This window comes from Pipistrellus kuhlii, unplaced genomic scaffold, assembly GCF_014108245.1.
Source record: "Pipistrellus kuhlii isolate mPipKuh1 unplaced genomic scaffold, mPipKuh1.p scaffold_m20_p_10, whole genome shotgun sequence".
In the NCBI taxonomy this organism is placed as follows: domain Eukaryota; kingdom Metazoa; phylum Chordata; class Mammalia; order Chiroptera; family Vespertilionidae; genus Pipistrellus; species Pipistrellus kuhlii.
In genome coordinates, this window is record NW_023425405.1 from 8,762,343 (window position 1) to 8,776,008 (window position 13,666).

At 37.0% G+C, this 13,666-nt stretch overlaps 1 protein-coding gene across 7 annotated transcripts in view; it reads right to left on the reverse strand.

The window, feature by feature from the left end:
- Positions 1-13,666, reverse strand: part of POT1 (protection of telomeres 1) — a 59,808-nt gene that overhangs the window by 17,689 nt on the left and 28,453 nt on the right. For all 7 annotated transcript variants that reach the window (XM_036425902.2, XM_036425950.2, XM_045576501.1 and 4 more), the window contains 3 exons: positions 13,082-13,237; positions 7,604-7,773; positions 6,470-6,552 (listed from right to left, as the gene is read on the reverse strand). In XM_036425902.2, coding sequence (XP_036281795.1) covers positions 6,470-6,552; positions 7,604-7,773; positions 13,082-13,237 — 409 coding nt within the window. The remainder of the gene's footprint in view (positions 1-6,469; positions 6,553-7,603; positions 7,774-13,081; positions 13,238-13,666) is intronic.

The window sequence follows — 13,666 nt, forward strand, 5'->3', positions numbered from 1 at the left end:
TAAAATTGGAGAACTTATACTCAAGACTTAAAGACTTGCTAACTTAAGACCATATGGTACTGACATAAAGACTGACCAATGTATCAACAAAATTAAATAGAAAGCTCAGAAATAAAACCACAGTTACATGATCATTTTATTTTTGATAAAGGCAGCAAAGCAATCCAAAGGGAAAGCACAACTCTTTCAACAAATGAGGCTGCAAGACTGGAAATTAGTATGAAGAGAAAAATTGCTTAATTTATAATATTAGTAGACACTGAATGGAAAGCCCAGAAATAAATCCACATTTATATCCATTTGATTTTTGACAAAGATGTCAAAGCCACATTATAGAAAAACAAGCAGGTGATACAACTGTAAATTTGTATTTTATAAATGTTTATCTCATACTATACTATTAGCATTAAGAAGGAACAAACTATTGATACATGCAACAATCTAAATATATAAAAGGCTAACATGCAAAGTGTCCCCTCGGGAGTTTGTCTACTCACTATGATGTGCACTGACCACCAGGGGGCAGCATAGAATGAAGGAAGGCCCTGGCCAGCAGCTGGCAGCCATGGAAGGCAGGCCCAGGCCAACAGCTGGAAGGTCCCAATTGGCCCTGATCGCCAGCTAGGTCTCGGTACCCTACCTGAGCATGAATTTTGTGCACCAGGCTTCTAATATAAATATAAAAAACATAGTATATACAGGGTACAAGTTTTTTTATTTATTTGAAGTTCTAGAAGAGATGCAGTTAATCTAAGGTAGAAAAATAATAAAAAATTCTGGAGTGGGGGTAGTGATGAGGATTTCCTGGCAAGAAGCATGAAGGGACTTTCTGTGATAAGTATAATGTTCTATCTAGATTTTAAGAGAAATTAGGTTACACATAATTGTGTATCACTGAAAAGTCATGAAATCGTACACATAAGTTGTCCATTTCATTGCATATAATTGTACCTCAAAAATTAAAAAAAATCCTAAACAAACACTAAACTCTAGTTAATGATGTTCATTCTGAAATGTTTAGAAGGTATACAAAGTCTGCAACTTATCTGAATCAAAAAATAATACGGGTAGGTAGATTAAGAAAGATAAATGACAGAGCACATAGAGTAAAAGGTTAACTTGAGAAACAGGTTATGGGAATATGACTGCTCACTGTAAAATGTTTCAACTTTTCTGTAAGTTTAAAAATTTCATTATTTTGGAAAAATACATGTGAAGGAAATAAAGGAAAAGGCAGATAAAATAACAAACTTACTAAATTTAACAGGATGACTTGGTGAACTACTTTTATAAAATAGAATTTTAATTCAACTAGAAAGCAAAAGTAGTGAGCAGAGCAATGAATTTCAATTTTAATAATACTTTCTAAAATGAAGAATTTAACACTTTAAAAAGTACCTATATTTTGTAATTATTCTTCCTTAGATTCTATTATATAAAACTGATGCATAAAGTTTGTGCACAGGTATGGCCCCTAGGTCTGACAGGCAATCAGGGCCATTTTCCCAAGCTGCCGCAGCCAGCCCCCCCCCCCCCCCCCCCAGCCCCGCACCACTACCAACCCCAACCCCTGGTTCCCTATTCACCATTGGGCAACTGGAGTCTGCAGGCTGGGGAAAGGGACCAAAAGGTTGGCCTGCAGCTCCTGCGTTGAGCATCTGCCCCCTGGTGGTCAGTGCGCATCACAGCGACTCATCGGTCTAACATTCAGTCAATTTGCAAATTACCCTTTATTATATAGGACAGTATATTATAATTTAGGGTCATCATGTATAATACTTGTCCTTCTTCTTTAGCATTACTAATAAATTACATAAGAAGCCATGACAAGAGAACTTAAATGGACATGCTAACCTGGGAAAGTAATTTCAATGAATCTTATCTGATTTCTTAATAAATGCCATTCTGCATGAAGTAAAAATAATGGCATAAACTTAAAAATAGTCAAGTAATGAGAAAATCTGTGTAAAATATATATATGGTCTCTCATAAACAAAAATGATAAAGAATCCATAAAGACTCCAATAGGAAATCAGATAAGGGATAAGAGCAGACAATTCAAAGAGGGAGTAAAAAGGGCCATTAATTATGTATATGATAAACTTTTACGTGTCCGGGTTCAAAATGGATGTGGAGTAGATGAAAAAAGCAACACACACCTCCTTCTGACACTAAACTGGATTTACAGCTAAAATTAAGAACCACCAACCTGAATAAACAGCGGAAGGGCACATGAACAGGAGTATTACATCCAAGGATTGAAAAGAAATAAGCTACACTGAGTCTGTTAAGGTGGAGACACAGAGAAGGCTGGTCCCTACACCCAGGTGCAGGGGCTGAAAAGTGGGAGGGATATTGTGGCTGCAAAAGTCCCCCCTGAGGAAAGTGGGGTCTCAACACCACTCCGAGACCCCAAACCAGAGCACCAGAGCCAGGAAGAAGAGTCTACATAGTATCTGGCAGCAAAAATAAGCGGGATTTTGTCCGCTGAAGAGCAGGGAGGTTTGCTAGAACACCAGGGCCAGTGCACTGGGGCTCACTCTTTAGCACTCACCCAGGGCTCTGGCAGGGGAGAGGAGACTCAGAGCACAGGGAAGCCATAAAGAGAAGATCTGGGGGGCACAGCTAGGGAGATCTGGAAGGTTGGCTACTGAGGTGCGGGTCCTGAGTCAATATCCCACACCACCTTCAGGCGCCATCTTCCAAGGTCGAGCACTTGAATTCTTAGAGCACCAGCTGGAAAAAGTGCACTAACCCCGTCCTCCAAATATTGGTGACACCACCCTGCCAAGACTGAGTCCAGCAGAGAGGACTGTTGGCTGCACCCACAGGGACCCGAGGTGCACTCTTCTTCTGGAGACACTATAAACTGACTCTCAGACGATCATTGAACTGAGGGGCTTTGGATCAAGGGCCAACCTTTCCCCCTTCCCACAGGTCAGGCAAACACCCCCCCCCCCCCAATGGAAGACTCCCATGGCAGGGTCACAGGTAGCAAGCAGCTGTGCAGCTGGGGGCGGGGGGGGGGGGGGGGGCGCGTAAGGCATCAGTCCTGTGCCTTGATCTGCATTGCTAAGTTCTGCTGGACACCGGCCTGCCAAGCTCAGTTCTTCAGGGGGAAGGAAGCACAACTCAGAACTGGGACATATAGCTTGACCCTTTCCGAGCCTTCTGTTGGGAGTCTCTGGTGGTGTGCTGCTGAGCTAAGTGAAGGCAAGCAGTGCACTTACTTCCCATGGCACAGTTGGTGCTCTCCCCCCTCTCCCCCCTGCCCCCAAAGGCTTTTTTAATCTCGATGCCCAAGTCCCAGTGACCCTGTTCTGTCCTGCTGAGCTTGATCCTACAGTGAGGACTTCCTACCTGAACCAGCAACACACTCCTCCTGGGGGAGCTACAGTGGAATACTCTGGAAGAAACTGCACAGCATGAGTCAGAAGTAGGGACCACATTCTCCCCACTGAGAGCCGGACCACGCTGCCCCAAACTAGGGGACCCATTAGCCCTGTCCGCCTGACCTGGTCACTTCGACCTACCAAGCTTGAACTCTGTGGAAGGCTCAGTGGGGCGTGGCCAGCTTGGGCCCACTCTACAGCCTTTCTGCATAAGACTCTGGAGGAAGTCCAGGCAACACTGAGGGGGAGCAAATTAGCCAACAGATGGATATAGATCTCAGGGAGCCTCGACCTTTAACTTATCTGACCCCAGCTCAGAGCTCCAGAAAGCTGGCCCGTATATACAGATTAGCCCTCTCTGGCAACCCAGGTCCAGAAGATGCAGAAGCAAACAGTAAACAGCCTGGTAGCATTTGACAGACAGACCAAAACCAGTTACATACAATGTCTGATAGTGACTTGTATGTGAACACCACTCAAGTGGACCCAGAACCAACACAGCCAGTGGTGCAATTCGGACAATACCAGTGCTCAGCTCAACCAGCCACACAAGAAACACACCCAAAGGAAGATTCTGGCAGGCACTAGATCCTGCTGGGAACAACTCTGCCTCAGAGGGCAGCCCTATACAATGTCTCACACAATGACTGAGGTTAACCTTTAGAGCCACCCAGCCTCAAGGGTTAACTCCACCCACTAACTGGCCAACAGCAGTCATCAAGATGCAACTAAAACAGGGGAGACACATAATCCATAAGAAACATTCCTGGAGCACTCAGCACAGGTCATCTGGAAGACTGTGCTCTGAGCCCAAGAAGACACCTCAAGACTACACCTGCACATCCCATGGTTAAGGCTAAGCCTCCGTTCGTCCGCCTGAGAGTCAACCCCACACATGAACATGCCAAAAACAACCAAGACCTAATTACAAAAAGAAGGCCCAAATAACGCACACAAGACACATTCCTAGAGTGACTAGCTCAGGAAATCAAGGAGACCGCACCATGGGGTCCGCCAGCACACCTACTAGAGAAGGCCACCATATCAAGACTGGAGTCATAGCAGTTCTATATACTATATAAAACAAACACAAAGAGAAAGCCAAACTGGGGACACAAAGAAAAAAAACCCAAAGTAAAAGAAGGAAATCCAGAAAAAGAGCTAAATGAATTGAAGACAAGCAATTAATGAGATATAGATTTCAAAGTGGCTATAAGAATGCTCAACAGCAGGAAAAATATCATAGAAAACATGAAAAACAACCAGGCAGAAATGAAGAATACCATAGCGGATAAAAAGAATACATTAAAAGAAATAATCAACAGGTTTGACAAAGCAGAGAATCAAATCAGCAATTTGGAAGCCAAAGTAGAAAAAAATCATTCAATGAGAGCAGCAAAAAGAAAAAAGAATTAGAGAAAGAGGATTCTTTAATGCTGTGGTCGGCAAACTGCGGCTCCTGAACCACATGTGGCTCTTTGGACCTTGAGGGTGGCTCTTCCACAAAATATCATGGCCTAGGCGAGTCTATTTTGAAGAAGTAGCATTAGAAGAAATTTAAGTTTTAAAAATTTGGCTCTCAAAAGAAATTTCAATCATTGTACTATTGATATTTGGCTCTGTTACCATCCACTGCTTTAAGGGAACTTAGGGAAAACATGAAACTTAACATATGCATCATAGGGCTTCCAGAAGAAGAAAGTGATCAAGGGTTAGAGAATCTATTTGAAAAAATAATGACTAGAAATTTCTCTAACCGGCTGAAGAAAAAAGTCATGCAAGTTCAGGAAGCACAGAGTCCCAATCAAGATGAAATTAAAGATATGCACACCAAGACACATCATAAAAAATGGCGAAGATTAAAGACAAAAAGAGAATCTTAAAGGCAGCAAGAGAGAGACAATTAGTTACCTACAAGCAAATTCCCAGAGGCTGTTAGCATATTTCTCAACAGAAACACGACAGGCCAGAAGGGAGTGGAACAAAGTATTCAAAGCAATGAAAAGCAATGACCTGAAACCAAGATTGCTCTATCCAGCATGCTATATCTTACTAGTAAATTCAAAGGCAAAATAAAGAGCTTCCCTGACAAAAAGAAGGCTAAGGGAGTTCAGTACCACCAAACCAGCATTGCATGACATGCTTTAGAAACTGCTTTAAGAAGGAAGAGAAATAGAGAGAAGAGGAACATAAGCATAAATAAAAAAAATGGCAATAAATAAGTACCTATCAACAATAACCTTAAATGTGAACTTATTAAAAGCTCTAATCGAAAGACATAAAGTAAATGAATGGATAAGAAAACTTGACCCATATATATGCTTTCTGCAAGAGACACAACTCAGAAAAGATTCACATAGGCTGACTGTGAAGGGAGGGAAAAATTACTCATGCAAATAAAAATGAAATAAAGCTGGGGTAGCAAAACTTATTTTTGACAAAATAGACTTCCAAACAAAAGCCATAACAACAGACAAAGAGGTTCACTACATAATACTAAAGGGATCAATCCAGCAAGAGAATATAACCTTTATATTCTCTTAAAAATATATGTACCCAATATATTTTTAAAAATTGGTGGTAGACTTTAAGGGATAGATCAACAGCAAACAATCATAATAGGGGATTTTAATACCTCACTGTCATCAATGCAAAGATCTTCCAGACAAAAAAATCAACAAGGAATCAGTGACCTTAAATGGAATACAGGATCAGATGGATTTAAATGATATTTATAGAACATTTCATCTCAAAGCAGCAAAATATACATTCTTCTCAAGTGCACATGGAATATTCTCAAAGAAAGGACACAAAATAAGTTGGAGCATGTGTAGGAGGAAACCATTCAATGTGTTTCTGTCACATCATATATATATATCTCTCTCTCTCACTCTTCTCTCTCCCCCCTCCCTTCCTACTCTCTCTAAAAATCAATAAAAAAAAAATCTCACTCCTTGGGTGAGGATTAAAACAAAAAAAGAGACAGATATAAGAAGATATTAAAATAGAGGATTAATGTTGATAGAATCATTTTACTTGGCAGAGATTAAACTGTGATCGTTAAAAATTGTCCTTACTTGTTGGAAAGCTGTCCTCACATTCTGACTGACAGATACCGTCTGAACTCTGATTGGCTGTCAAACTTGCACATTCTAAAGCCCTATAATTGGAAGAATGTAAGTTAAAATCACATGAAACAAAGTTAATATGATTAGTTTAGCTCTACCCATAGAAACCAAGACCTCACTAAAATTGCATAAAAAATTCTGTGTGTGTATGCTTTTCTCCGTAGAAGGTCTATATATCTGGAGATCCAAGGGTCCTCAAAATTAAAAATACAAAAAACAAAATTTTAGTCTAGGAAGATATAAGTGTAGCAGTGGGATGGTGAAATATTGTGAACAAAAATAAGTTGGTAATTTAATGAATAACATTCTTAGAACAATCTCACTCTAGATCTAAGAAAGTAAAATATTATAAGATGATAAAGCAGTGAAACTCATATAAGATTAAAATAGCTAATTTAATTGATTTCAATATTTTAATATTTAAAAAATATCTACATCATTTCAATGTACTGATTGGGATATTTTCTAAATCTTTTTGGGAATATGCAGATTTACTTTTATTTCTCTAGAATATTGGCCAAAAAGTTTCTGTACAGAACTAGACACACATCAGGAAAAAGAACTGCATGTATCTAGCAGGATTTAGGGTACTACTCACTTTCTGGAAACATCTAAAAGTTTTAAAAATATAATACCCTAAAACACTTCTGTTCCCTATTTTTTTCAGCGACCAGCGCTTCAGAAAGGCCACTTTTTTCCTCGCAGGATTAAGTATGTTTGGAATGCTAGATATGTGTACAATTTTCCAACTTGGGCTAAGCTCCAGTTTCCACTCTTCGTTGCTGTCCTTGGAAAATGTGGCAAATGGCAGAAGAGCATATGTGCAAGAACAGACGAACAGAGGTACATATTTAAGTGGAAACCTCAGACTAAATCCCCAGCTCTGCTATTAAGCTATTTGAACCTATGACCACTTGATTTGTTTCATCTCACTAAAAAATGGATAATGCCACAGAAGACTATGAGGATCCATCACAAGGAACCTTTTAGATTCCCCCTTATCCTCCAAGAGCAGTATTATCTTGAAAATCTGCTTATTGATACCTCATTAACAATTTTTAAATGGATGCCTAATAAGCCTACTTTTTCAGCTGATCCACATCAGAGTTGCTTTCTGGCAAGACTCGGATTCCACGGCCGTAACTGGTACCTCCATGGAGATGGAACTCGAGAGCTAGCAATGTCGTCTGGTTCTCCGAATTCACTGACTGAAGTTTGGTATGAAGGCTATAAATTCTAAGAAAGCTTCCGACCTAAAAAGAGATTATTATTTTTAGAAAATGGAGAAAAATCAAACAATTTCTAGTACTCAAACTATTTAACAACCATATGGGATACAGACCAACAACCAAGGGCACTTTAAGAAACGCCAATAATATACCAGAAAAGACACTGGTATGTTATGTTGGTAGGTTGTGTACTGAACATCAGCCCCAGTGACACCATATCAAACCCAAAATGTGTGTGTATATAGAAAAGTATGTGTAACAAATAAATGTTGAAAATAAGTCATATTTCTACTTCAGAGATATTAAAGTATGAAAGATTGAGTCTTAGCATTGATAAATGACCTAAATCAAGCCTACACCCTCTATTTGATTAATAAGCCTATTTGATTAAGGTTCCTGAAAATAACTTGTTTTAACTACTTTAATGTAAGATTTAATTAAATCTGATCACTAAAACACTCATTATAAGAATATTATAAAATAATTTAAAATCTACTGTATCAAAATAATACATCCCCTACTCCACAAGTTCTATGAAAACTTTTAGATTAAACCAATTGTAGTTTGTAATTAAATTTTCTATTGATATAGTTAATTTCTATGGTTAAATTTTGTTAAGCATAAACTTAAAAATACCTTCAATTATAGAGTGTTTGCTATGCTTTTAATGTATTAGAAGACATAAAATGAGGCCGATGGAGGTTGTTTCTCAAAGAAATTGACACCCACCAAAAGAAGAAAACATATAACCTAAATCACATTTATTTTTATAAGGAGTTATAAACACAGGAGTTACCAAATAGGAAATCTAATTTATTTGCACAAAACAGCACTCTTAATTGCAGGAATACAATCCTCCTTTTCTGGTTCAAGTTCAGAATTGAATAACAGTGGTCAAATGCTATGCAACAGCAAAGCTATATAAGGGGGAGTATAAAGAAGATGAAGCCCTCGCCAGGTGGCTCGGCTGGTTGGAGTATCACCCTGTACACCAAAAGGCTGTGGCTCTGTGCCCTGTCAGGGAACATACCGAGGTTGTGGGTTGGATCCCCAATGGGAGGCAACTTTTCTTTCCCCTTCTCTCTCTCAAAATCAATACTACTATATAATAAAAGCCTACTATGCAAATAAACTTAACATTGGAATGATCAGTCCCTATGACATGCACTGACCACCAGGGGGCAGATGCTCAATGCAGGAGCTTCCCCCTGGTGATGGGTGTGTTTCCATAGAGAAAGCACTGCTCAGCCAGAAGCCAAGATCATGGTTGGAGAGTGCAGCAGCAGTGGTGGCAGGCAGTAAGAAGCGAGGGGTCCAGGGCTCTCCCAGTCCGGAGGGATGTCGGGCCTAAACCGGGCTGAAGGACCACCTCCACCCCCCAGTGCAAGAATCTCACGCATCGGGCCTCTAGTAAATAAATGAGATAGTAAACCAATCTCCCATCTCTGCTTATTGCTGTCTCAGTTAATTGTATTTCTCCTCACCACCCTTTGGATTTGATGGAGGGGAGGAGTGGGAGAAAAGTAAAGGGGGGATAACCCATTCTCCCAGATGCTACTCCTTCATTCACAAGGGTCTTTTTCCCATACAATAATGGATTTTGTGAAGAGGAGGTAAGGCAGTTAGTTTTTTCTTCTCTGACTTCTTCCACTAACATCTACATCATGGCAGGGGAACAGGGTGGTCAGAGGAGAAAAACACAAAAAGAAAGTAAAGGAAAAACAGAACTGATTTTCCTTATGATATCCAAAGTGAAATACTGAAACAAAATATAAAACAGTCTATTTCTATTTACTTTTTCCTGACTTTTCTGACCATTTATTATAATTGATGGTTCTTTTTATACTATACATAATAATTCAGCACAGTACACAAAGTCCCACAAAGGACTTAAGGCCAAAGCACAGGAGGAAGACAGCATATTCATAAATAAAAATTTCTACATTATAAAGATAATTTTCCCTTGATTAAATAATCTTTAAAAATCAATCGGGTATAGATTAAAATCCCCAATGTCTTTCATGAAATGTAAAAAGCTGCTCTGAAAAATGTATATAAAAGTTAACAAAAAAGTCAAATTTGAAGACAACTGGAAGCAGGGTCTTGACTTAAGGAGTATCATTTTAAAATAAAGGTACAACAATTAAGACAGTCTTGTATTGATGCAAACATATGTATGAACATAGATAAATCCTAAAAATATAATGTCAAAGAAAAAAAGCAAATTACAGAATGATACATATATAATATACACTTTTCAGACAAAAGCATATAAAAGTAAAATAAACATGGGTAATCATGCCTACATGTTAGAGTATGTTGAAAGAGAATTTTGAGGAGGAAAATGAGAGTAAGCAGAGATACAAAGAAGGTTCAGTAATAGTTTTAGTTCTAGAAAATTAAAAGTACCTAACATATAGTGTGCCAAAACATTTAGAAATGTTAAGAAGATAGTATGTTTATCATACTATCTTCTCTATTATTATATTTCAAAATAAAACAGAATTTAAAGACCAAGAGAAAATTTATTTATATAAATAAAGATGACAAATTGTAATTTCCAGAAATTCCTTCTGGAGGCAGCATCGTATTTTTGTACGCTTACTAAATATACTAGGAAATATGCCAGATGCTCTATTACAATTGACAAATATTATTTAATCTTGTCGGAAATGTTATAAGATTCCAGAAATACAAGTGATGGTGTCAGAACCAAACAATTATAAAAACTACTTTAAAAATTGTTACAAAAGCCATTTTAAAGTAGAAACATTAAAAATAAAGCAAAGCAAGTATAGGCATTAAGAAATCACTATCCCTTTAGAAATTATTTAAAGATTCCTTATAAAATCTTATGAATTTCACTTTAATATTTTTAAAAATCTGTACAATGTCCAAATTATAACTCTTGAGTCACTGAAGGCTAAATAAAATTATTACTATGTGTTTTATGATTATTTTGAAATTATGTCAGAATAAGACTGGGGATTGAATATATAGTGCTTTGACTTCTAGACAAAAGTTTAAAATATTAGTTTGTGTAAAATTCTTAAACAATGAGATAACCTAAAAGTAACAGTATCTGAAAAATGTTATGGGTAACTTATGCTGTACAAAATATGTTATAGCCTAAACCGGTTTGGTTCAGTGGATAAAGCATCCGCCTGCGGACTGAAAGGTCCCAGGTTCGATTCTGGTCAGGGGCATTTACCTTGGTTGCGGGCACGTCCCCAGTGGGGGGTGTGCAAGAGGCAGCTGATCGATGATTCTCTCTCATCGATGTTTCTGACTCTCTAGCCCTCTCTCTTCCTCTCTGTGGAAAATCAATAAAATATATTAAAAAATATAAATAAATTAATTAATTAATTAAAATGTGTTATAAATAGAAGTCAATTATATTTATCTTATAATTGCTTTAATTGTCCTCTTTATTAAAACAAAACAAAACACAAAAACACTTTTTTTTTTTAACTGTATCTATGCAGCAAAAATGTGTCCCATGTATTTTGGTACAGAAATGGAATTTTAACTAGTTATCTCCAAGTGTTGATAAGAATTCATTTGTATCAATGTTATCTGTCTTGATTTCTTAAATTAATATGAAATGGTTGATATAGAGGTTGTCTCAGAAAAACTAAAATGTGATGTTAATGTACATGAATAAAAGCCTTGAGTTACATTACTTATACACAGAAAAATCCTCATTTTTCTATTACACTGAAGATAAATATGTCATATCTTCAGGAAAAAAAAACCTAAGTGCTCAATATTTAATTGTGTGCTCATAGCACACTCTAGTGGCTGAGATGAAGCAGACAAAAAAGGGAGAGGGAAAAACTGAAAAAAAAAATTTTTTTTTCAACAGTACATAACCCTTCACTCATTTACCAGTAAATACTTTTTTTTTTTTTTTTTTTTTTCATCCTTTACTACATGGAAAGCACTGTACTAGGTGCTGCTCAGGACTTGAATAAGGAAGTCAAGACAAGTGAGGGGAAACAGAAAGACATATAGAAGCAGCATAGAGAAAGATAGGGCATTTGAAAACAGATCTACAATGTAAATCATTTTCACTTAAAAAGAAATGTATATTTTTAAAAGATTTTAGCACTAGCTTTAACATTACATTTTTTTAAAATAAACAAATCAATGTAGACAAAATTAGGGAAAAGCATCAAAGATCTACTCCCAGTTAATTTTCTCTAATATGATGGAACGTGAATGTATACACACACATAAAGGAATAAGAAAGTGCAATAGTTATCACCATCCTGGACCCTGACTTAATCTAATTTATTGATTTGGGTTGAGTGGGCTTTATTTGTAACACAATGTGCAAATGGAAATATTCCCTCCTCCAACAAAAACCTGTATTTACAAAGGAAAACTGGGCACTAAAATTCAGTTCTAAAAACTGCAATTCACTTTCAGTTTTCTTCCTGTAAGTTGGTTGTATAACTTTGTGTGAGTAAGCTGTGTACCTAACTCCCTAAAGCTATTTTCAATAAAGACAATCATTTCTTTATACTGGTTAAGAGGATGGGCTCTGGAATCAGACAGTATAAATTCAAATACTGGCTTCAAACAAGTAGCTGTGAATTCTTGGGCTTACTCTCTGAGTGATTCCATTTTCTCATTTGTAAAATGGAAATGACAACAGTTATCCATTGCACAGGATAAAGCTAAATACAGATGAAGTGCTTAACAAATTGTACTCTTATTGTTGTTATTAATGATGCTATTCTTTGCTGGAAAGAACATTTGCAAGTAAGATATAAAAAAACAAAGAAAAGTATTCTTTAAAATGTATTATTACTGAGCAAAACCTATCATATCTAAACAGTATGTTTTCCTAACCTGTATCCCCAAAACAGTGAGCAAATTCTCAAAGACTGTACAATACACACACAAATAGACACACAATGTATGATGGTAGAGGTGGATTAATAATTTCTTAAACTGTATGTACAAAAGACAAGATTTTCATTAGCAAAGTTAATGTTTAAATTTACAAATACTTTATAAATCCTGCCATTTTAAAGCAGTACATAGTACACAACAAAAATTTTCTTTACTACTTTCATAGTAATAGTGCATATACAATAGATTTAAGATACTTAGGAAACATTCTTTACTTTGAAGAAGCTGTTCAAGCCATTATATTTTAGTACACTAACAATTATTATGAACATACATTTTACAAATTACATATTAAAGAATATAAATTTGGAGTTAATTTCTAGACCTCAAATATCATCCACAAATGTGATTTACCCTATTTATTAAAAACAAACAAACAAACAAAAAAAAACAGCTAGTTATTGAACATCACCTTCAGAGATTTTGCCACCTGAACATGGTTATCATAGACTAAAATGTCTACTGCCAGGTTCTGCAGGCGACGGATGTAACTTAAATCTCCGTGAAAAACAAGGTCTTGTACGCAGACTCTCCAGGATGGAAACGGGGTCCTGGTGCCATCCCATACCTGCCGGGAGAAGGGAGAGCAAAGTTTAATGACCTTTTTGTGAAATTGTGGAGGCTAAGAGAGTTCCACTTGCAGGCAATATGACTTAAAAGTAATTAAATGTATCCTCCCAAATATCTGCTATACTTTAAATATGATGTATACCCTTTTTATGACTGTAAAAGGATTACATATGAAGACGTAAAGAAAAAAACTCAAACTACTATGACCATAGAAAAAACAGTGTTGTACCTTATACTTTTTTCTTCAATGTATTTATGTCTTGTATTGGGTCTAGTAATAATTAATGTCGTTTTTAAACATTCGTTTAAAATCTTGCTTGGCGTTGACTTGTATTGACATAACCTTCAAACACGTGGTATCTACAGAACGTGTGAAGTGCAATTAACAAGTTTTGCTTGAAAAAGTTTGTGTTTGGTTTGGTTTTTG